At 37.9% G+C, this 23,639-nt stretch overlaps 1 protein-coding gene across 1 annotated transcript in view; it reads right to left on the bottom strand.

Moving 5' to 3' along the window:
* spg (dedicator of cytokinesis spg) overlaps nucleotides 1–15,922 on the bottom strand; it is a 916,969-nt gene extending 901,047 nt beyond the window's left edge. The window contains exons 1-3 of the mRNA XM_090372306.1: nucleotides 15,892–15,922; nucleotides 15,317–15,386; nucleotides 12,171–12,267 (exon numbers count right to left, since the gene is read on the bottom strand). Coding sequence (XP_090228432.1) covers nucleotides 12,171–12,267; nucleotides 15,317–15,386; nucleotides 15,892–15,922 — 198 coding nt within the window. The remainder of the gene's footprint in view (nucleotides 1–12,170; nucleotides 12,268–15,316; nucleotides 15,387–15,891) is intronic.
* Between the last annotated feature and the right edge of the window lie 7,717 nt (nucleotides 15,923–23,639).

The following is a 23,639-nucleotide window of genomic DNA, read 5'->3' as shown; positions in this document are numbered from 1 at the left end:
AGTTTTGAATATAACCAAGTAGGTAGTTGTGATGCTTTCTTGGTTGCTGTAAAGCGGGGGCTTTGAGATAGTCGGTAAAAATAATACTACTGGTAAACTTGCACAATTTTATAGTTTATAGGGCCATTTGTACAGCATGCAGTTCAGCAGTAAAGATATTGCATTCTAAAGGTAACTGACTAGAGATTATGGATGATGGAAGAACAACAGCAGCACTGACATGATGGTCAGTTTTGGAGCCATCTGTGCATATCCTGATATAAGATTCATATTTCTCAAATAGAGATTTATGAAGCAGATTTATATTCTGTGGAGAAAGAGTAGTTCCCCCTATTCTTGAAGGGACAGATCACAGGTAGCAGGACAAAAAAGCCCATGAAGGAGTAATTAAACTAGTGGTGGCTATTTTAGAAAGGTCAAGCTGCCAATTATCAATTGCCTGCAGGTCGATTTATTGATGGATAAATGGCATACAAGTTCTCCCAATCTGGTGTAAATAGATGTTTCCACAATGGATGCAGGGGTGGGCTTTTTGTTTTGACAACATAATTTAGCAGTAAAATTTGTCTTCGTAGAGAGGGTGGGGGATCGTGAGCTTCAGCGTACAGGTTCTGCACAGGAGATGTGTGGTAGGCTCCAAGAGCAATGCATAGGCCACTATGGTGAATAGGGTCCAAAGACCTCAAAATGCTAGATCTAGCAGAGTTATAAACTGGTGATCCATAGTCTAACCTTGATCTTACAATAGCATGATATAAATGAAGGAGGATATATAAATGAATAGCATGATATAGCATGAAATGTATGATGGTCAGCACCCCATGATGTAGCTGATAATACTCTCAAAATGTTTAATTTCTTGAAACAGGTGGTTCTAAGTTATTGAATGTGGTCAAGAAAGGTAAATTTTTTATCTAAAGTTAACCCAAGGAATTGAATGGTAGGCACAACAGGTATATCACGGTTTCCCAGCTTTAGAATTGGGTCAGGGTGGAGATTACGTCTTCTACAGAAATGAACTGCAGGCGCCTCCGTAGCCAGGTGGGAAGGAGCAGCAGTGCATAGCACACACTTCTTGATTAGACCGGGGTTCGAGCCCGTCACCCCCAAATACGAAGGATGCGGAAAGGTCAGGGAATGACCACCGCATATTCCCGGAGCAATATGGCCTTAGTTGCTAATGCTCCTAAAAACCAAATAGCAAACAATGAACTGCAACAGTTTTTTCAGGTGATATGCGAAAACTGTTATCTCCAGCCCACATTGTAATCTTCTTAAGAGCTCCTTGCAGTTGTCTCTCAACCATTCTCATGTTCTGGGAGTGACAAGATATAATAACATCATCTGCATATAAAGTAGTAAATACAGTGGCTGGAATGACCACTGTATTTAATAATTGAGTTGATTTTTATAATGAATAGAGTGGCACTTAAAACTGAGCCCAGTGGAACACCTTCTTCTTGGATGAATTTTCGGGAGACAGTGGATTGAATGCGGACCTGAAAGGATCGCTGCTTCAAAAAGTTCTGTATAAACCTTGGCATATTACCCCTGAAGCCTAATGTATATAGATCACGGAGAATTCCATATCGTCAAGCTGTGTCAAAAGCTTTCTCAACGTCTAAATAAACTGTGGTCAAATGTTCTTTCCTTAAGAAGGCATTGCGAATCTGGTTTTCCATTTGTATCAAGAGGTCTAAAGTTGATCTACCTGTATGAAATCCACACTGAGATGAATTGATAAGGTTGTATTTGCTCAGCACCCAGGTAAGACGAAAGTTTACCATTTTTTTCCATTATTTCGCCCATACAGCTGGTGAGGGCAATAGGTCGATAGTGAAGTGGGTTCATTGAGTCCTTGCCAGGTTTTAATAATGCTATGACATACAAGTGTCGCCAGGTATCAAGGAAAGTATTTTCTGTGAAAACCCAGTTATATAGCTGGAGTAAGACATGAAGCAACTTTCTGCTCAGCTCTTTTAACATGAAATAGTGAATTCCGTCAGGTCCAGCAGCACTAGGTTTTGGGCTGTTAAGAGCAAGCAATAGTTCAATTATGGTGAAGGGACAGCTGTACTTCTGGTTGTGGTCTGTGTTAAAATTTAGGGTCTACTTTTCAGCAAGGGACTTTAATTTCTAGGTTTCTTTGGTTTGTTACATAATCAACAGCATTATTTATTGACTGTTTTAAACAGCTGTTTTTTGTAGGATTGCTAGCTGCCTATATTTAACCCAATCAGCTTTGGCAACGTTCCATTTGGCTGTCTGATTATGACAAGGTGGTGAATTTGATTCTATATGACAGACTGTTGGATAGTGATCACTACCCAGTAGACTATCATGAACAGACCAGTCAAACAGTGGAAAAAGGGCTGGTGAGCAAAATGGAGAGGTCAATTGCTGAGCTTGAGCCAGAAAGTAGATGAAAATAAGTGGGTAAACCAGTATTCAGTAGGGTCAGATTAAATTTATCTAGAAGCTTTTCTAATATTTTTCCTTATTTATCGTGTATTCTATCACCCCATAGAGAATTATGTGCATTAAAATCTCCCATGATGCAAAAGGGGGAAGGGAGCTGAGATACAACAGTTTCAAGATCAGTGTAAGAAATGTCTTGGTTAGGGGGAAGATATAGGGAAACAATGGTAAAAAAAAAAAAAAAAAGGGATATTCAAGCAGCTACTGCTTCTATATTTGTTTGTATCATTAATGGTCAGGAAGGGATATTGGGGCTGACTACAAGTGCAACCCCTCCACGAGCCAAACTGCTCACATGAGAAACTCGATATTTTCTGTAGACAACATGATATTTAAGTGAGGTAGTAACAGAAGCTGTTAAGTTAGTTTCTTGGAGGCAAAAGGTAACTGGGTTATACTGAAGAAGGAGATCACAAATGCCATCAAGGTTGCTGCAATACCCTCTACAATTCCATTGAACAAAATTGGGTATTATTTGGGTGAAGTGTGGTCCTCAGTTTCTGTCAAAGGTGCTGTTGGCTTATGCTGACCAGATTTTTTTTTTGTGAAGATTTTTTTTTTTTTTTGTGACCAGATTTTTTTTTCTGGGAAGAGATTGAGAACAGGTTCTTCGCGATCAGTGTTTCCTTCCATTTCTATTAAATCAGTTTTAGTAGTATCATTACTTTTTGAGTACATTGGGTTATTAGTAGTATGCGGAACAGTGATTGGTGTGTTATCAGCCGCCTCGTTTGTCTTCGATGGTTTACTAGATACGGGCACAGCTTCCAAAATCGACCAACCCCAGTCTGACATTGATCTGTCTGGGGGAAACTTTACTTCAGTTTGAGAACCAGTTGTTGTTGTTCTTTGCACAGTACTGGTTACTGCAGTTGGCTTTTGGACTACTTCAGTGAAGCTGGGTCGAGTGTTAAATTGCGCCTGTACGGATTTTTTAGATTCTTGGTACGAGATGCTTTTTTCGGCTTCAAACCATTGAATGTTTTTTTCCCCCTTTTTCCATAGGGGACAATCTCTGGTGTAGGCAGCATGTGGGCCATTATAATGTGAGCATTTGTGCTGCTCTGCTTTGCAGTCAGAGTGATTGTGCTTGGGTGAACCACAATTTGCACCCATGGCTAAACCTCTACACACGTTTTGGGAATGTCCAAATTTTTTGCATTTAAAACAGCGTGTTGGGTTAGGAATGTACAATTTTATCTGACAATTCAGATAGCCTGCTTTGATGGATGTTGGAGGTTAGGGGCTATCAAATGTTAGTATTATATTCCAAGTTGGAACTAGAGCACTGTCTCCTTTTGTGTGTATGTATGTATATATATATATATATATATATATATATATGCACTTTACATGCACAATTCCCTGGTCTTGTAATTCATTTTTCAACTCTTCCTCTGAGAGATTTATGAGATTCCAATCAGTTATCGCACCCCTGGAGGTGTTTAGAGTAGAATGAGGGGACACAGTAATCGATAACCCTCCAAAGGATGTTAGTTTTTGGAGCCGTTGTGATTGCCATTCGTCTGAGACTTCAACAAGCAAGTTGCCAGATCTCAGACACTTGGTTGTTTTCGGAGATCCTATTAGATTTTCTAGGTATTTCTGAATTTTAAAAGGTTAGCGCCTACCTAGAGACTGTTCTTGGGTCGAATTCAATAAAAGGAGCATTGGAGCCCTTCTTTGAACACTGTCAGTTTTTTGATGTTTAGCACTGCATAAGTTAGTCTTCTATCTCATGAGTAACCATATTAGGATCCCTATGTCCTGTAGGGGAGATCATTTTGCTCCTTTTAGCCCTGGAAAGATAGCTTTCATTTCCAGGTTACTGATCCCGCCACGGGGAAGCAGGAGCAGTGCGGCAAGGGTAACCAAGTGGCTGAGTTAGTTTGGTTAGTAAGATTAACAAGAAACAGAAAGGTGAATTTCCTTCCTGGAACTCTGCCTACTTCTTGTAGTTTAAATGTTTTGCAATACAAATAAAGAAAATTGTATTTAAAACCTAAATAAAACTATCTGCTTTGCACATACAATATAGAGATCACCTGGTTACACTAATGTTCATGCAGCATCAGCAAAAAAAAAAAAATCCTGATGCCTGTCCAGCTCAGCCTTAAATTTATTTAGGCTATTAGCAACCACAACAAAATATGCAAGCCTGTTCCACCAATCAACTACCCGCTAGCTAAAGGCAAATTTCCACACATCTATTCTACAATTATCTTTCCTCAATTTAAAACTGTGACCCCTCAGGTTCTTAGTCTGAGAAAGAACAAGAATCCCAACAGCATTTAGCTTGCTCAACCTGTTCAAGGTCTTATACAACTCAATCAGATCACTTCGCAGGTGCCTACTCTCCAGGCACTACAATTTGCAGAAATTAAGCCTTTCTTGGTAAGAGTACCCCTTTGTTCCCCTCAACAATCTTGTTGCCCTCCTTTGTACAAGTTCTAGCAACTCTACATCCTTCCTAAAATGAGGCCTCCAGACATTTATATACAAGGCAATAGTCCCGTTATACGAGGAAAAGGGATTATCCCTTTATACAAGGCAATTATACATTGCCTTGTATAAAGGGATAATCACCTCCCTGTCCCTGCTAGCAAAATTCCTATATATCATTGACAAGACCTGCCCCTGGCAGCTTGTCTGCACTCTCAGCAAACTTCATATTTGACTGCACAATTACCCCAAATCTTTTTCACTTTCCGCTTACCTGAGTGTAGTACCACACAGTTGGTATGTTTCTCTTCGGTTATTGCTACCCATATGCAGTACTTTGCATTTGTAAATGTTAAACTTCAGTTGCCACTTCTCAGCCCATTTTCCCAACTTATCTAGAACCAGTTGGAGTAGCATACTGTCTTTACTGTCGTTAATAACCATGCCAACCTTTGTATCATCTGCAAACTTGGACAACATTAAACTTGATATACCTTCATCAATATCACTGATAAATAAACAAAACAACAATGGACCCAACACTGAATTCTGGGGAACTCCACTAATAACATTTGTCCACAAAGAGCAGTGTCCATTGATTAGAACCCTCTGTCGTCTCCCATTCAACCATCCCTTTATCCATTGTAGCAACTTACCCTTAATGCTATACCTCTCCAATTTGTACAGCAATCTTCCGTGTGCAACAGTATCAAAAGTTTTCCTGAAATCCAAGTATATGATATCAAAATTATTTTTGGCATTCAGTTCCTTTGTGACCACATCATAGTATCCAATCAAATTGGTCAGACAAGACCTCCCTTTAACAAACCCATGCTCTGTCTTAACTATTACTGCAGTCTTGCCTAGATGATCCTGCAATGCTTCTTTAACCAGCGATTCCATTATTTTCCCCAGAACACAAGTTAAACTAACAGGTCTGTAGTTACTCGTGTCACCTTTTGAACCCCCTTTGTGAATTGGTGATACATTTGCACACCTTCAAATTGCCTTGTATAAAGGGTCCATGGGGAACCTCCCCTAAGTCCAAGGAAGCTCTCATAATTATGGCTAATGGTTGGCTTACTTCCTTTGCTGCCTCCTTTAATATAACTGGATAGATCCCGTCAACCCTAAGTGCCTTTCTTATGTTTAACTTCAACAATTCTCCTCCACTTAAGTGCTTGGATTTTCTTCCATATGAGTCTGTTGTCCGTGTCCTTGTTTATGGTGGAAGCAAAACTCATCCAAGTGTCTTTCTTTGCTTTTCTTTTTATTTGGCAGAATTTGGCCTTGAGTCTTTTAAAGTTAACAGGATTAGCAGTTGTAGGGAATTTGTGAAATAAATTCCAAGCTCGATTTTTTGTCTGTTTAGCATGTGTGCATTCTTGATTCCACCAGTAACTGCTGTGTTTGTGTTTCTCAAGCAAAGATTTCGATATTGCAGAATTTGCAACTTGTAATATCCGATTCGTTATACGATCGGTGACACTACCTACGGGAGCTGGGACAGGACTATCTCATCATCAAACTGGATTAGGGAGGCATATTCATGCCAGTTTGCCTTAAGGAATTTCCAAGTGGATCACTGCAATGGAGACAAGTTTACTTGTGTTTGAATATTGCAATGAATCAGTAGATGATCACTGTTTAGTGTTAGTGGGTTATCGAGAACTGACCACTCCATATTGGCATATATGGAACAGGCTGAAAGGTCTATTGCAGTCATGGATCCTGTAGAAAAATGGACAGAGGTGGGTTCACCAGTGTTTAAAAGGTAAGGTTATGAGTGTAAGCAGCAATTTTACCCCTTTTGTCAATTTTTGGAGATCCCCATAGCGGATGATGGGCATTGAAGTCACCAAGTAAGCAGAACGGAGATGGCAGCTGATCTACTGGATTTTCTAAATCAGTGGTTCTCGATGGGGCCATGCTGTATTTCTGAAGTGCCACAGGTAACAGTTGTAAAATTGGGGGCCATAGAAACTGTTAAGTGGGCCCCAAAAAGTTCACTTCTAAAATAAAATTATTACTAATATAAAAAAGAAATTAGTGAGATCCTTGCAGATCTCACTAAACTAAGGGACAATAATATTATTGTAATATTTTTCGTTAGGAGCGTAATTGTATATTGTGAATAAACAAAATATATGAGTAAAAATTCTATTATAAATAAAGATTGTAGTTAATAAACCCCTTTTTTATTATTATTAATACAGCAATATCCCGCATAGCACTGATAATTGGTACTTAACTATTCCGTGTTATGTGAAACTGTGCTAATTAAGGTATAATTATAATGGATTTTAGAAGAATGCATAACAGAGAAACAGTCTATAAACAAATTACAATAAATCTATAAACAATTTGCTCTTGATAGCAATTAAAAAGGATTTGAAATTAAAAAAATATTGCAAATTTTTTAATGAAAAGCAAACACCATGAGAGATGAGAAAAAAAACTTTAAAAAAGGCAGTTATTTATTTAGGTATTTCAATAATGAAGTCATCTCTTCTTTTTCTCAGTGTTCAAGACTTTGTAGCATCAAATCTCATTTTGTACAATTTGCTGTATCTTGATGTTATGTTCAACATTCGGATTTCCATTCATAATAGCCTCTCAGGCCATGTCAACCCCATGAAAAACTTTCTCCAATTCTTCTGTTGAAAATACTTTTGGTACCACTTCAGAATTGTGTTCCTCTTCTTCATATGCAGTTTGCTCATCAATTTCAAGGAGAGTAGGGTCATCTAAGTCACTTGCATGTGAGTCAATGCAGTCACGTACATTGACAGTGTCCAAAGTTCCAAATCCCAAGTCTTTTCCAATCTTCACAATGTCTTCGGCAGTTGCCTGAACTTGCGATTCAAAACCAGTGAAATCATTTACCAAATGGTGCAAAACATGCTGCCAAACAGAATGCATGTTGTTGGCAGTGCTTTCTAACAAAGACGCGGATATATTTTCAATCGTATTTTTAAAAGGGTAAAAAATAAATTGTGAAATGAAAAGTTTGAAAAGCTGTCACGTCTTCTCATCAAGATGAAATTAAGAATACTGAACACTGTTGCACATTGCAACTGACTGCCTGAGGGGAGCTATTATCACATGTGCATGTGAGACAATAGAGTTGGCACTGCAGCATATATGTACCGTACCTAGGCTACGACAATGCAGCATATATGCAGAGTACGCGTCTAGGCTATTGAATGAGTTTTAATAAGTAAATTTCCCGCTTAAACTTAATTGGAAACAGCGTTATAGTGAAACCTGTGCTGTTTGAAGCTGTACTAAACGAGGTATTGCTGTATTCCTTAGATTATAAACAAATAATACATGTTATAAATAAAAAGTGCAGTTGATAAAGTACATATTTATTATAAATATTACGTTTATTATAATTAAACAAATGAGGGGTGACCACCAGAGGTGAATGAAACTCAGAAGTGGGCCATGAGAGAAAAAAAAGGTTGAAAACTACTGTTCTAAATCATCTGAAGAGAAAGCGAAATTAGGAGGGAGATATATAGAAGCTATTGTAATGGTGATACCAATTACAATTGCATTGCCACTACTTCAAAAGGAGTCTGAGGAGAAACATGTTCGGATGGGATGTTATTTCTTACACTAATAGCCACCCCCTCCATGAGCTGACATGTCAATACTCCTATCTCGTCTAAAGACTGTATAATTTTTGACGGAAGGACACACTCGTGAAATTAAAAGTTTCTTATAAGGCTATGCCAGCTGGTTCATATTGATCAACTGGATCCTGCAAATCATCTTTTGTGTTCCAAAAGCCTCTGCAATTCCATTGAAAGATTTTTTCCATTATGTGGTTTTATGTGTTGTTTTTGGTTCTAACCTTTTTTTAGCTGTAGCTTGCTTGTGTCGATCTAGTTTTGTTTTGTCTTTCTTAGGAAAAATGGGGCAGGTCACATCCATCTCATCAGTTGCATGTAATTTTAAAATGCCATCTTCTGAATCATGATGTTCGTCGATGTCCATTCCAGTGGTGGGTGATGATTGCAGTTTCATGGTTTCTGTCACTTTTGGTTTTATTGTTGAGGAAACATCAGTCGGTATGGTAACTGGGGTATTACTGAACTGTTCAGTTGTTTTTTGTGTAGGACACTGTTTTGAAACAGAGAGCAATGAACGTGCCCAGTTCACAACTGATATATTCGGAGGAACCGATACTTGTCTGGATCCCTACAGACTGTAAAGTTTGGGCTGCTGTAGTAAAAAAGTAAAGTGCAGCCATTATCAACCCACTGCAGGGTGGAAGGCTCCTCAACAATTCATGTTGAGGGAAATGGACCATAATCTGCCACGCTGGTCCAGGGCGGGTTGGCAGATCGACCGTATTCAGCAGTCAGGGGCTTGAATCCCGGTCTACTCAAAGAGCTTGTGCTACTGCACTCCCGCTCCTGCCCACTCGGCTACGGAGGCCTACTGTAGTAAACGTTCGCTTTGTCTCTGTTTTGATCATCTGTCTTCTTGCCAATGAGTATGTCACTTTGTTCTCTACTTTATTTCTGAATTTTTTCCTCTTGCTTCTATAATTCACATGTTTTTTGAGAAAGCTGGGTGGTTACCCTTACAATTTGGACAATGTGGAGTGGTAGTGGCACAATCAGATGGTTATGCTCTTTTGACCCGCAGTTAGGAGATATTTCCTCACCTCGACATGCAGTCCGGGAGTGTCCATATTTTTGGCATTTGTAGCACCCGATGGGATTTGGAATGCATGGTCGGACAGCAATGCAGGTAGCCTGGTTTCACAGATGTTGGTAAGTTAGAAGTGCTAAAAGTAATAATTATGCTCCTTGTTGGAACCAGAGTACTATCTTTTTGGGTCATGATTCTCCTTTCTTGGATGACTTTTTGATTGTGTAATTCTTGGACAATTTTCTCCTCTGATACAAGTAATAAGTCCCATTCTGTTATTACTCCCTTAGAGGAGTTTAAAGTGGCATGGGGAGTAACTTTTATTGGGTGTCCTCCAAAGTTTGTGAGCTTTAATAGCTTCACAGAACGTTGAGGTTAAGTAGTCTCTATTAAAAGATCAACTCACTGAAGTCACCTTACTGATTTAGGTGAACCAGCAGCAGACTCAATGCATTTCTGCACTAGAAAGGGTGATAATTTGTTCAGAGGTTGATCTGATAGAAAATGCAAGAATAGGAAGGCTGGTATCTCCTCTTTAGGTTGTTGTTCAACCTCTTCGGTTGAGAAAAGTCATTATTTGTGTGATTTGTCTCTATTCTTGGGCTCAATGGCTCTAAAGGTGGAAACATATTGTTATCCATCTTTGCTCCTTTCAGCCCTGGGAGAGTGGATTTCTTCTCCCAGGTTACCGGCCCTGCCACGGAGAGGCAGGAGCAGTGCCTCTAGATTGACAAAGTGGTATAAAAGTTAATGACAGTCTAAAGGAAAAAGAAAGAAAAGTGGCTTTCCTTTCTTCAACTTGCTTACAATTCCTAAGCCTAAGTTTGTTATTGATTAACAAGAATGTAAAAAAATTTTTCAAACTGAAGAACTGTGGCTTTGAGTAAACAAACACTATGAATCACTCAGAAATCACCTGATCACTACAGCGCTTGGCACCCGGAGCCCGCACTTACTTACTCACTTACTCACAATGATTCTAATGCTGAGTGGCACCACTCATTTTCATTAACACAATATTTTGTTAAAAAATAGGTGAACTGCCATTCAGCGAGATAGAGCAGAGAAATTTTGGAACTGTCATTTTGTACTTTTAAAAAGCACTTTAAATGTTTCTGCACTTTTAACACTTTAAATGTTTAATTGTTTTGTTTTTACACTTTAAATGTTTTTATATAGCTACTAAAGGAGAACTGTGGTTTAATTTCTCATGTAAATAAAACTACTGTGAAGTTTTGATGGCTGTGGGATTACTATATGCTAGCAATAACGAGCATGCCACTTGCCACATTTTCACTTAATCAGCTCCAATGATGGCACAATGCAGGCATGACAAACTATAACCAACAGCACTTGTGAAACATCATGCTGCCAAGCAAGCAATATCTTCTTTTAACTGCAAAATTACAAATAAAACTTTAACTTATCCTTGTTTTCCTCAACTAACCAGACAAAATAGTTTTATTAAGAAAAGTTTCACAAGGAAAGCAATAAACAAGGGTAAACAGGCTGTTGTTGTTATTTGGTTTTTAGGAGCATTAGCAACTAAGACCATATTGCTCTAGGGATATGCGGTGGTTATTCCCTGACCTTTCCGCATCCTCCATATTTGGTGGTCACGGGCTCAAACCCCGGTCTAATCAAGAAGCGTGTGCTACGCACTGCTGCTTCTGCCCACCTGGCTACGGAGGTGCCAGGGGTAAACAGGTAATTCTCATCATCAACATCACTGGATTCCAATTGATTGGATTGAAGATGAAGTTGGAATAGTAGTAAAAGCATCAGAAACTAGGCCTTGATAAATTCAAGATTCCAGTCTCTACTTTGATACACATTTCACCTTTTTTTTTTTACTGTTATTTTTGTTTAATATTAAAATGTATCAGCAAAAAGTATCAATTCTGGGCAAAGTGCATCATACTGCTATTATTCCCATTCCAACAAATGACCTCAAATTGGAGCAATAAAGTCATTTATCATTAGTTTTATCACTATTAGTTAACTTAGCATTCTGTACTGTCATTTTCATATATAGTTTTGCTTTTTTATTATTATTTTAATTGATATTAGGATGTATCATTTTAGTAAGATTTTCGAAAATGTTCTAAAAGCCACTCAATGAACTTGATTTTTCTGCAGGCTATTCCATGACGCTTCTAGTCCAGCATAATTAAGAAATGCAACGTTAAGCAGAAATCCAAACTCCAATGGAGTTTAGTTAGGAAAGTTATGACACAATGATGTTAATTGGACACAATGACTGGAGGTCTGTTATACCCACACCCATACTCAGCTCATCTCATTCTTCACTATATGATTTTAATATAATCATTATCTAAGTAGTTCTTTTGTAAACAGAATTTAGCTGCTGATAAAGATTCTCGGGGTAGAACACTTCATTAAATGCATAACATAATATATGCAACAAAGTGTGTTCTTTGAGTGACTATTTCTTTAAAATTACACTATTAAGATTATGAATCTTATTTTTTCACATTATTTTTGCATCAAATTAAATAAAAGGAGGTCAAAAATCTTACTGGAATTCTTAGGTCAAAAAAATAATAATAATAATTACTTACCACATATAACCTTTTCCAAATAACAAGCCATTCCCTTAATACAAATGCTACTTCTTTGACAGTGGAATTCTCTACAGGAGTGACTGTTTCATACAACCTAATCCCCCCCACCCAAAAAAAAAAAAAAAAAAAAAAAAGGAAATTAATACAATATTTTTATCTATACTTTTCATGGAAAGCTTTGAAGAAATAACACTAATACTATTATTTTTTTTTTGCATATCATTTTTTTAAAATGTTTAATTAAGAAACTACTAATAGTAAATAAAAATGAAGACATTAAAAAAATAAATAAATGTAAGAATGCTCTGTGTGCAAAATTCAGTGCAAGAATAGGCAGGAAAATTGATTTAAATGACTGAACATGGCATGACAGTATCAGATGAGCTAGTTTGCATATCTTAGAAATTGCACCCTACTGGGTTCATTAGCATTAGTAAAGGCATTTGATGCAAGAAAGCAAACTTATGCAGCATCAGCCAAAAAAAAAAAAAATAAATAAATAAATAAATAAAAAATAACCACTTCCACTTCACCCCTCTGTTCGTTCGAAATACCTGTCCAGCTGAGCCTTAAACTTATTTAGGCTATCAACTTCCACAACAAGGGAGGGAAGTCTGTTCCACCAACCAACCAACCACCCGCTGGCTAAAGGCAAATTTCCTCACGTCTATCCTACATCTGTTCTTCCTCAATTTGAATTTATGCCCTCTCAGGTGATTATTCTGAGCAAGAGGAAGAATCCCATCAGCACTGAGCATGCTCAAACCATTCAAGGCTTTATACACCTCTATCAGATCACCTCGCTGGTGCCTAGTCTCCAGACACTGTAATTTGCAAAACTTAAGCCTTTCTTCGTAAGAGCACCCCTTTGTTCCATTCCCTAATCTTGTTGCCCTTCTCTGTACTTGTTCCAGCATCTCTACATCTTTCTTGAAATGAGGCCTCTAGACCTGTATACAGTACTCTAGGTGTGGCCTGACCATTTCCTTATACAAGGGAATAATCACCTCCTTATCCCTGCTAGAAAAATTCCTATATATCATCGACAATACACCATGAGCTACTCTTGCAGCCCGTCTGCACTGCTCAGAAAACTTCATATCTGCCTGCACAACGACCCAACCCTAGCCTTCACAATCATATGTGAAAAGTCATGTGTGAAAAAAATATGACCATCTCAGGCATACTGAGACTAGTCCAATAATCAATTTTCATTCAGCAAATGAAGATCATGCAGTTGAACACAGCTAACTGATGTAAGAAACAATCAAAGAGAGGTCATCAACATTGTTCAATGGTACATAATGGCAGAAAATCTAGATTCTTCAGCATATTCCTCAAGATAACTGACCTTTACACACGACTATATTAGCATTAGCAAGGGCACATGATGCAAGAAAGCATGCTTATATAGCATCAGCCAAAAAAAAAAAAAAAAACAAAAAAAAAAAAACCCTTCTCATTTCACCCATCCACTCACTCCAAATGTCTGTCTAGTTCTGCCTTGAATCTGTTTAAGCTATCAACTACAACGACAGATGGAAGTTTGTTCCAGCAATCAACCACCCGCTGGCTAAAGGCAAACTTCCACACATCTATCCTACAACTGTCTTTCCTCAATTTGAATTTATGCCCTCTCGGGTAATTATTCTGAGCAGAGGAAGACTCCCATCAGCATTGAGCATGCTCAAACCATTCAAGGCTTTATATATCTCAATCAGATCACATTCACAGGTGCCTAGTCTCCAGACACTGTAATTTGCAAAACTTCAGCCTTTCTTTGTAAGAGCAACCCTTTGTTCTATTCACTAATCTTGTTGTCCTTCTCTGCACTCGTTGCAACAGCTCTACATCCTTCTTAAAATGAGGCCTCCAGACCTACATACAGTACTCAAGGTGTGGCCTGATGATTGCCTTGGGTACTGTATACAGGTCTGGAGGCCTCATTAGACAGCACATGCAATTTAAAAATTAAATTGTGTAAGAATTAAAAGAATTAAATTTCTACTGAACCTGTATTATCATTGTTCTTGTTTATATACTCTGGCACGACAATCAGGTCAGAGGAGTTTATAATAAATTATCAATACAAACATTAATCGTATTTAGCAGTCACAGGCTTGAACCCCAGTCTACTCAAAGAGACTTGGCTATGTCAGGCTTCACAGCAGCTTACATTGGCCCACAAATGTTTGTATCATAAAGTTACTCCTAAGGTTTAGCCACAATTCTGTGAGAGCAAACTTAACAGTCTTAATACCCAGTTCCAATAGTGTATACATGGATATACAAGAAACAGACCTGAGAAACAACTTACTGTTATATACATTTGTGAAGCCCTGCCTTTGCATACTTGAAGATATAGTGTACAAACAGATTGGTGGTGGTTTTTTTTGAAGATATTAATAGATTGATAATAGAGAGCTGTTAAGTGCTCGATAATTCCTATACTCTATTATATTATGAAACAACAGGGATTTCAGAAGATATTAATGTACAAAAAAAAATATTTGAGATATAATTTACAAACCAATACATCTAAGAAAAAATTTCAAACTTTATGAAACTTTTTGTTTGCAAATTATATTTTAGGATATAATTTGCAAACAAATCTGTTGGTGGTTTAGCAATGGGTTTGCAAGTTAGTTCTAACACAGCCATCTTTATCACCAAGTCTTTGAACCTGAGGCTATCCCTACTTTTCTCATTGTCATGCAAAGAAGATATATAGATGATATTTTTGTACACTTCATGGGGGAATGAAGCAGTCCCTTTAACTTTCAATAGCTGCTCCGGGTTTTTAAAGTTCATCATGAAAACTGGCAAAGCCCATTCCCTACCTTTTTTAAATGTTATAATTAGAAAGTTTGCCCACACTTAACTTCTCTTTACCATAAAATTATGAGCAAGGGCTAATATACTAATTATAAATCATGTCATGGCATCATCATATCAACAACATTATCCATGATCATAGGTGGGTAAACCTCCCTATGTGTGTGTGCACGTGGGGTGGGTCAGATTTCATCCTGGCCAGCAAGGACGTTTTCTGCAGGAACTGAGCTGGATTTGGATTCTCCAGCACAGTTGAAATTAAAAAAGCATACATTTATTCACCTGTGCCCACACTGCACATTTTCTACATCTCTTCACTTTCAGTTATTTTACAGTGGTCACCAGCTAACACAGGTGCTCTATGACCAATTACTTTGGCTATAATTTGTAAGAGCAGTTCAAATTTAAATGAATAAGTTATAACATTTAAAAAATGTCACCATTTTTTGCATGGATTATTAAAGCGAAATGTGATCGCAAACCAGTACTTGTATCACTGATACAAATACTGGTTTGCCTTCCCCCCCACCTTTTTTTTAAAACTTTTTTAATATTTCTGCACTGCAAATATATATATATATTTAATGTGCCAGCTTTTTCAGGGTTTGTGGTTGTTAAATATGCAGCAAAATTAAAACTATTCCTATAACTCTGCTACAATCTATAGCATTACAAAATTCATCATAGTAATATTTTAACAGCACTTTTGAATTTTTCATGCAATTTGCTGGTAAATAAATCAATTTTTGAAGTCAAACTTATAAACAGAATTTACATTATTTTTGCTATCTTTACTATTCCTATCTTTACTATTTGTTATCAATGAATTCAGTATTAGCAACATTATCTACAAAGAGTTTCAATTTTGATTCAAAGCACTTACCAGATGATTTTTTGTAACTATCCCTAACCATGTCGGCTGTTGTCAAGATACTGACACCTGCACATCTTGCTCCAAAATCATTCCACAATCAAAGAAGAAAGATCTCAACACCAATCCATTCTTCTTCACAGTCACTCAAAAATCTCCATGTGTGTGTGAACTACAACTTATATCAGCTGTTTCCAACTTTGAGCTTTCACCAGTGTCACAGACCAGTCCATTACTACACAAGGGGATGTTGCCAATGCAAAGCAAACTGTGTGTGTTTAGTTTAATAGAATTTAATTGAGTTAACAATCAAATTTTGATAGCCCGAATAATTTTAATATGCCTTAGCCTGAATACTTTAATATACCTTAATATTAATTTATCGGTGCCAGCATAATAAAATTTAAGTCACCATTTGTGCAATAATAATAAATGGCCAGTGGCCATGTAAGCAGTTATGTTGCCTATAAACACACACAGAATTTTCAAAAAAATATATTTTTGAAAAAGGCAAAAATTTCTTCAAGTTGTTAATGTTGTGCTAAACTATAATGTTAGTGGAAAAATAATCACATTAGTCAAATTCATGACTAATTCTAATTTATCCTACATCAATAATATTAAAAATAATCACATTAGTCAAATTCATGACTAATTTATATTAGTCAAAATAAGGCATAGTGAACAATTGTGGAGGACTGCGCAATGCTGAGAAACACACAGCAATATAACTTATAATAATAATTAATATTAGGCTCCATTGCAGATTTATTTTATATTTAAGTAATTTTTTATAAAAATTTTAAAATTTCTTAAGTAAATTTATTTTAAAACAAGTATCCTAATTTGGCATCCTTCAACAACTTCAGCTTCCTTAGTATTAACTTACTAACTAAATTTTTACAAAAAGCATGCAGACTAAAAATTTTTAACTTGAAAATGATGCACTGCTAATAGATACCTCAGATTTATTAAAATAGCATTTTCCAAAGAAAACTGTACACCATATAGTCACATATATTAAAAAACAGTTTGATTAACAAAAGCGCACACTTTTCTCTTCTCTTGTTGATTTAAAATTCATATATGATCAGGTCAAAATTGTTTTCTGCTTGAACATATTACAGCAGGATCCTCACAAGCCCTGGTTTAACCTGAATTGTCCTGCATTTTATTTAAAAAAAAAAAAGTTTGGGGAAGGGGGGGACCCCAATACTCCCTTCATGACAAAAACCAATATCAAATTGTTTCATTTTTGGTTAAATCATATTTGAAAATTTTTACTTAGAATAATTAATAGCCAAAAGATAAAGATTTTGATTCACATATGTTTCAAGTGATTTTTAAGCTTAAATAATAACTGCAATACAATTATAAATATTCTATATGCAATACAGCCTCACATTTTCAAGAAAAAATAGTGGTAGATTTTTTCCCAGCATGGTTTGTGCTTGTTAATGGAAGAGATTGCTTTCACAGATGGGATACACTTAAATAAAAGGGCTGCAAGAATATTTGCTAATTCTATCGAGATAGTGAGTCAAAAAACCACCAGTCTGGAAGGAGGTGGTACACAGACTAAGAGATCAACAGCAGCTATAAGCAGGGGTGAGTGATTCTTGCATTACTTGTATTGGGATATACAAAGGGTACTAGGAAAGTTTTGCAATATGACGCAACAATGAATCACAGGAAGCTGCTTGTTGCTGCATGTTGAGACATGTTCATGCGTGCATAGTAGCCACCGCGCCAAGTCCATGGGCTCAGTTATTCATTAGTAGTGAGAGTGTAAAGTGCTTGCGATGGCATCGTGGTCACGAAATGAGATAAGGACAGTTTTGCGGTATAATTTCGTGCGTGGTTTAACCATAGACCAGTGCTTAGAAGAAATGACACTTGCACTAGATGATGATTGTCCACATCGTACAACGATATTCAGGTGGTATAGAGAATTCCAAAGGGCAAATTTCACTCTGGAGGATTCTGAGAGGCCGGGAAGGCCACGAACGTCAGTTACGGAGGAAAACGTTACTGCTGTGAGGAAAATGCTTGCCGAAAACAGGCGAGTAACCTACCAACAGATAGAGGATACTTTGGGCCTAAATGCACCAGCAATTCGTTCGATTCTGCAAGATCATTTGCACGTGAAGAAACTTTGTTCTCTCTGGGTGCCGCATCAACTGACTGAAGAGCAGATGACATGACGTGTGACTTGGTGCCGGGAGATGTTAAAAAAGTTTGATAAGGGACAATCTCGGTATGTGAACAACATTATGACAGGTGACGAGACTTGGCTGTACTATTACGATCTGCCGACCAAGGCTCAAAACAAAGTTTGGGTCTTTGATGATGACGACACACCCGTAATTGTCAGAAAATCCCGATCTGTAAAAAAGAAAATGATAGCTGTATTTTTCAAATCGAGTGGAATTGTGGAACGTGTCGTTTTGGACACGCAGAAGACAGTCACAGCTAAGTGGTATACTGAACAATGCCTGCCTAAAGTTATTGGATCTATGAAGAACCTGCGGCCAAAGTCAAGAATGGACACTTGGTACCTCCATCACGAAAATGCTCCAGCTCACCGCGCCAAAGCCTGCACCGAATATTTGACCACGACAGGACTGAAACTTCTCAAGCACCCTCCCTACAGTGCAGACCTTGCTCCCTGCGACTTTGCACTGTTCCCGCATGTGAAAATGAAGCTAAAAGGGAGGCGGTTTTCCAGTGATGAGGACCTTCTACGGGCTTGGGACAACGAGTGTGCTTTACTCCCTAGTGAAACTTGGCAGAACTGGTTTAAAGATTGGTTTCGGAGGATGGAGAGGTGTATTGAATGTAGAGGAAATTACTTTGAAAAAATTAAATAAACAAAGCTGTATTGCAAAACTTTCCTAGTACCCTTTGTACAGCAGCATAAAAAGTGAAGTGTAGATTACAAGTCTTGCTGAGGATCTTCATGGGATAAGCAAATACATGTGTTGGTGTTATTAAAAGGAAAAAACATGTGCATGTATACTTGCTTACCAATGCTATGAGTAGAGTAAACAAATTTCAAGTACTGGTTAAGTTATCAAATGTCAACATAGTGGGTATATTGGAAACATGGTACCATTCAGATATAAGGGATGCAGAATTTGAAAGTACAGTGTGCAGGAGGTGGGGGAGGTGATGCTCTTGGTTAAGAAATGCACAACATCTAAGACAGTGTTCCCAGAGGATGTGGCTGGATAGAGCAATACTAACCCGGTTCAGTGTGGTATAAAGCAATGGGAAAACTGAATCGAGAATAGGAGAATGCTATGGGCTAAATGACTGCGATGAGTATAACAAACAACTACACAGACACCATAGAGTGGACTAGAAGATCAGAATGTCTTAGAGTTGTGGGTTCATAACCCATACTGGATGACAGTTTTCTACAGCAGCATGTTGCAGAGACAACAAGAGAAAAAATTACTCCTATAAAAATCAGATTACTCCTATTGTCGATCTGATAATCAGCAATGACCATTCATACATCAAGAATACACAGATAAAGGAAACACTATGGCAGTGATCATAATATATTGATGTAGGATTTATTTAAAGATATAACTACTGTCAATGGTAAAGAGAGGGTGATTTTTTTTTTTTTTTTTTTTGATTTGGTAGTTGTTGGCGCATCGGCTTCTGTGGCCATATTGCACCTCCCAAGGTTTTTTGCAGTACTTTGATCCAAGCCCGAGGCGGGAATCGAACCCGCGACCTTTGGGTTGCCAGGCAGGTACTTTACCCACTCGGCTAGCCCGGTCGGCAGGTAAAGAGAGGGGGTTCTCAGACTGTTCTGAAATTTTATTCAGTGGGACCAACTAATGATATTATCAACAAAGAATTCTAAATGGAGGCACTTGGGAAAGTAATTATTAAAGCTAATAAGGCTTTTATACCAAAAAAGAGATACTGTTCTAGGTTTAGATCTAAATGATCAGATTAGTGGCAAAGAAGAAACATGAGAGATGATTATAAATGAGTAGGCAACATGGAAACCTACAGGAAGCACAAACTAGTCTGCAATCAGGTCACCAAGGGGGGCTGAGCAAGCTAGAACACATTATGAGGAATTCTTGGTTAAGAATACAGAGAAAAGTAGCAAATAATTCTTTTATGTTAGCACTAAAAAAGGAATGAGCAACACTGGCTAACTATACATGAATGGCTTTTTTTTTCTTTTTTTTTTTTAAGTTGGTGCATCGGCTTCTGTGGCCATAACACACCTCCCAAGGTTTTTGCACTACTCTGATCCAAGCCTGAGGCGGGATTCGAACCCACGACCTTTGGGTTGCCAGGCAGGCACTTTACCCACCCGGCTAGCCCGGTCGGCATGAATGGCATAACTACTGACGAACCTGTTGAAACTGCCGACAAATATTCTGCATCCATTTCTGTGTGAAAAAGTTTTTGGGGATCACAACACCACAAGCACACCAAGTAAAACAGGGAGAAAAATTATCTTAACTAAGAAAAAAAGTGAAAGAGAAATTTCTGATGCTAAATGTAAACAAAGGCACAAGGGGATAATGGGATATACCCAGTTATATTTTTAAAAAGCAGCAAAAAAAGGTAAGCAAACCTTTGGCCATAATCATGAGACCATCCTTTGATTCAGTGGTGGTTCCAATAGATTGGAGGTGCACAAATGTCTCTCATATAGAGACATGTCTCTCATCCGTCGTCAGTAGTGTCGTTAACAACCCTGCCAACCTTTGTATCATCAGCAAACTTGGACATTAAACTTGATATACCATCATCAATATCATTCATAAACACCGAAAACAACAACGGATCCAACACTGAACCCTGAGGAACTTCACTAATAACATTAATCCACGTTGAGCAGTGTCCATTGATTACCACTCTCTGTCTTCTGCCACTCAACCATCCCCTTATCCATAGCAACAATTTGCCTCCAATGCCACACTGCTCCAATTTGTGCAGCAGTCTTCCATGTGCAACAGTATCAAAAGCCTTTCTAAGATCCAAATATATAATATCAAAGTTATTCCCTGCATCCAGTTCTTTTGTGACTACATCACAGTATCCAATCAAATTGGTCAGGCAAGACCTGCCCTTAACAAAACCATGCTGCGTCTGAGCTATAACTGAATTCTTGTCTAGATGATCCTGCAGTGCTTCTTTTTACCAGTGCCTCCATTAATTTTCCTGGAACAGAAGTTAAACTAACAGGTCTATAATTACTTGTTAGCATTAGCATTAGTAGAGGCATTTGATGCAAGAAAGCAAGCTTATGCAGCATCAGGCAAAAAAAAAAAAAAAAAAAAAAAACCACTTCCACTTCACCCCTCTGTTCGTTCAAAATACCTGTCCAGCTGAGCCTTAAACTTATTTAGGCTATCAACCTCCACCACAAGGGATGGAAGTCTGTTCCACCAACCAACCACCCGCTGGCTAAAGGCAAATTTCCGCACGTCTATCCTACATCTGTCTTTCCTCGATTTGAATTTATGCCCTCTCAGGTGATTATTCTGAGCTAGAGGAAGAATCCCATCAGCATTGAGCATGCTTAAACCATTCAAGGCTTTATACACCTCTATCAGATCACCTCGCTGGTGCCTAGTCTCCAGACACTGTAATTCGCAAAACTTAAGCCTTTCTTCAGCTTGTGTCAGCCTTTGATCCTCCTTTGTGAATTGGGGTTACATTTGCACATCTCCAGTCTATGGGTACCTCCCCTGAGTCCAAAGAAGCTCTCATTATGGCTAGGGGTTTGCTTACTTCCTTTGTTGCCTCCTTTAATATAACTGGATAGATCCCATCCACCCCAGGTGCCTTTTTTATGTTTATCCTCAACAATCTCTCCTCCACTTTCCTCTCAGTTATTACAAAATCATCTAGCTCACTGCCAATGTCTACTTTACCTACATCATTCTCCTTCCTTAATAACTCCTCATGCGCGAATGTAGATGCAAAATACTTGTTTAGATTGTTAGCCACCTGAGCAGGATCCTCAACTGTTGAACCATCAATATCCAGTGGACCAATCTGATTCATCCCTTTCCTTCTTGAGTTTAAATAGGTAAAGAACTCTTTTCTGTTTTCTTTGCATCCTTTGCCAAAGATTTTTCGTAGTCTGCCTTTGCCTGCCTAATCTCCTTTGTGACTTGGTTACAGACCAACTTATATCTATCATAGGCTTCCATGTCGCCCATTAATTTGTATGTATTCCATGCATTTTTCTTCTCTGCCACATGCCTCATTAGTTCATCTGACAACCATTTAGGCCTAAACCTTGAACAATATTTCTTAGTTGGTATGTAAAGCCTGGTAGCTTCCAAGATTAGTTCCTTGAATGCTTCCCATTTTGAGTTTGCTGTTGGTAACATCATCAGTTGGTCCCACTGTATAGAATTTAAATACTGTCTCAGACCATCATAGCCGCCTTTACGAAAACAAAAACCCTTCCCTTTACCTCTGATGGTAGTTACCTCCTTGAGTAAATCCCACTTCAACACACTGTGATCACTGCCACCTAGTGGTTCATTTATCTGCAGATTCTTAATGCATGAAGAATCACTACTGATAATCAGATCAAGAGTATTGCTCTCTCTAGTTGCCTCACGAACATGCTGATGTAGAAAACAATCATCCAATAAATCCACAAAAGCCTGGCTAGTGTGTGAGTGACCAACCCACAAATTCCAGTCAATATCTGGGAAATTAAAATCCCCCATTATAAGACTCTCTGATTTACTGGCCCACTCCATTTCCCTGTACAATATCTTATTATACTCATCAGAGTGAATTTGTTTAGGAGAAACCCTGTCTGACCAATCCAATTATTACTACAACAGAGTAACAAAGAAACTGGATGCAAAAACACTACTGTACAAATTGAAGGAGTATAGCATTAGGGGCAAGTTAGTGCTATGGATAAAGGGATGGATGACTGATAGAAGGTTATAAATGGGCAGTGCTCTTTTTTTAAACTAATGTTATTAGTTTAATTAGAGCACTGCCCCTTCATTCGCAATATTTATTACAGACAATAGTGAAGGCAAATTAAGAATTACAAAGTTTGTAGATGATACAAAGGTCAGCAGGGTGGTTAATTACGGAAATCAAAGCATACAAGACCTAGAAAAATTATGAAAGTGGGCTGAAAAGTAGCAATTAAGGTTTAATATTGATAAATGCAAAGTTACTGCACATGGACAGCAATAATCCCAGATTAGCCTACCAAACAGAAGATACTACAATCAAGGTGGCAAAGAACAAAAGACTTTGAGGTAATCGTACAGTCCAATGAAGTTTTCTGAGCAGTGCAAACTGGCTACTATGTCACTGACATCTTGTCATTGACATACAGGTATTTTTCCAGCAGTGAGAAGGTGATTATCCTATTGTATAAGGCAATGGTTAAGTTAATTCTGAATACAACTTATAGGCCTGAAAGCCTCATTTTAAGAAAGATGTAGATATCTTGGAATGGGTGCAAAGAAGAGTAACCAGATTAGTCAACAACACAAAGGGGGTACTCTACCATGATATATTTTCGTTCTGTGAATTGCAACATTTGGGCACTAGGCACTTGCAAGAGACCTGATCAAAGTGTTTAATGCTTCAAATAGATCAAGGAAACTTGATGATGGAATTCTTACTCGTTCTTGGACAATACAGACAAACAAATTGAAAAAGGATGGCTGTAAGATAGATGTGCCCAAATTTGCTTTCAGCATATTAAAGAAAGGATTAGATATATT

This window comes from Mastigoproctus giganteus, chromosome 4 (assembly GCF_048544385.1).
Source record: "Mastigoproctus giganteus isolate SK-2022 chromosome 4, ASM4854438v1, whole genome shotgun sequence".
Taxonomy (NCBI): domain Eukaryota; kingdom Metazoa; phylum Arthropoda; class Arachnida; order Uropygi; family Thelyphonidae; genus Mastigoproctus; species Mastigoproctus giganteus.
Note: the sequence above shows the minus strand (reverse complement) of the source record. Positions and strands in the feature narration are given on the sequence as shown.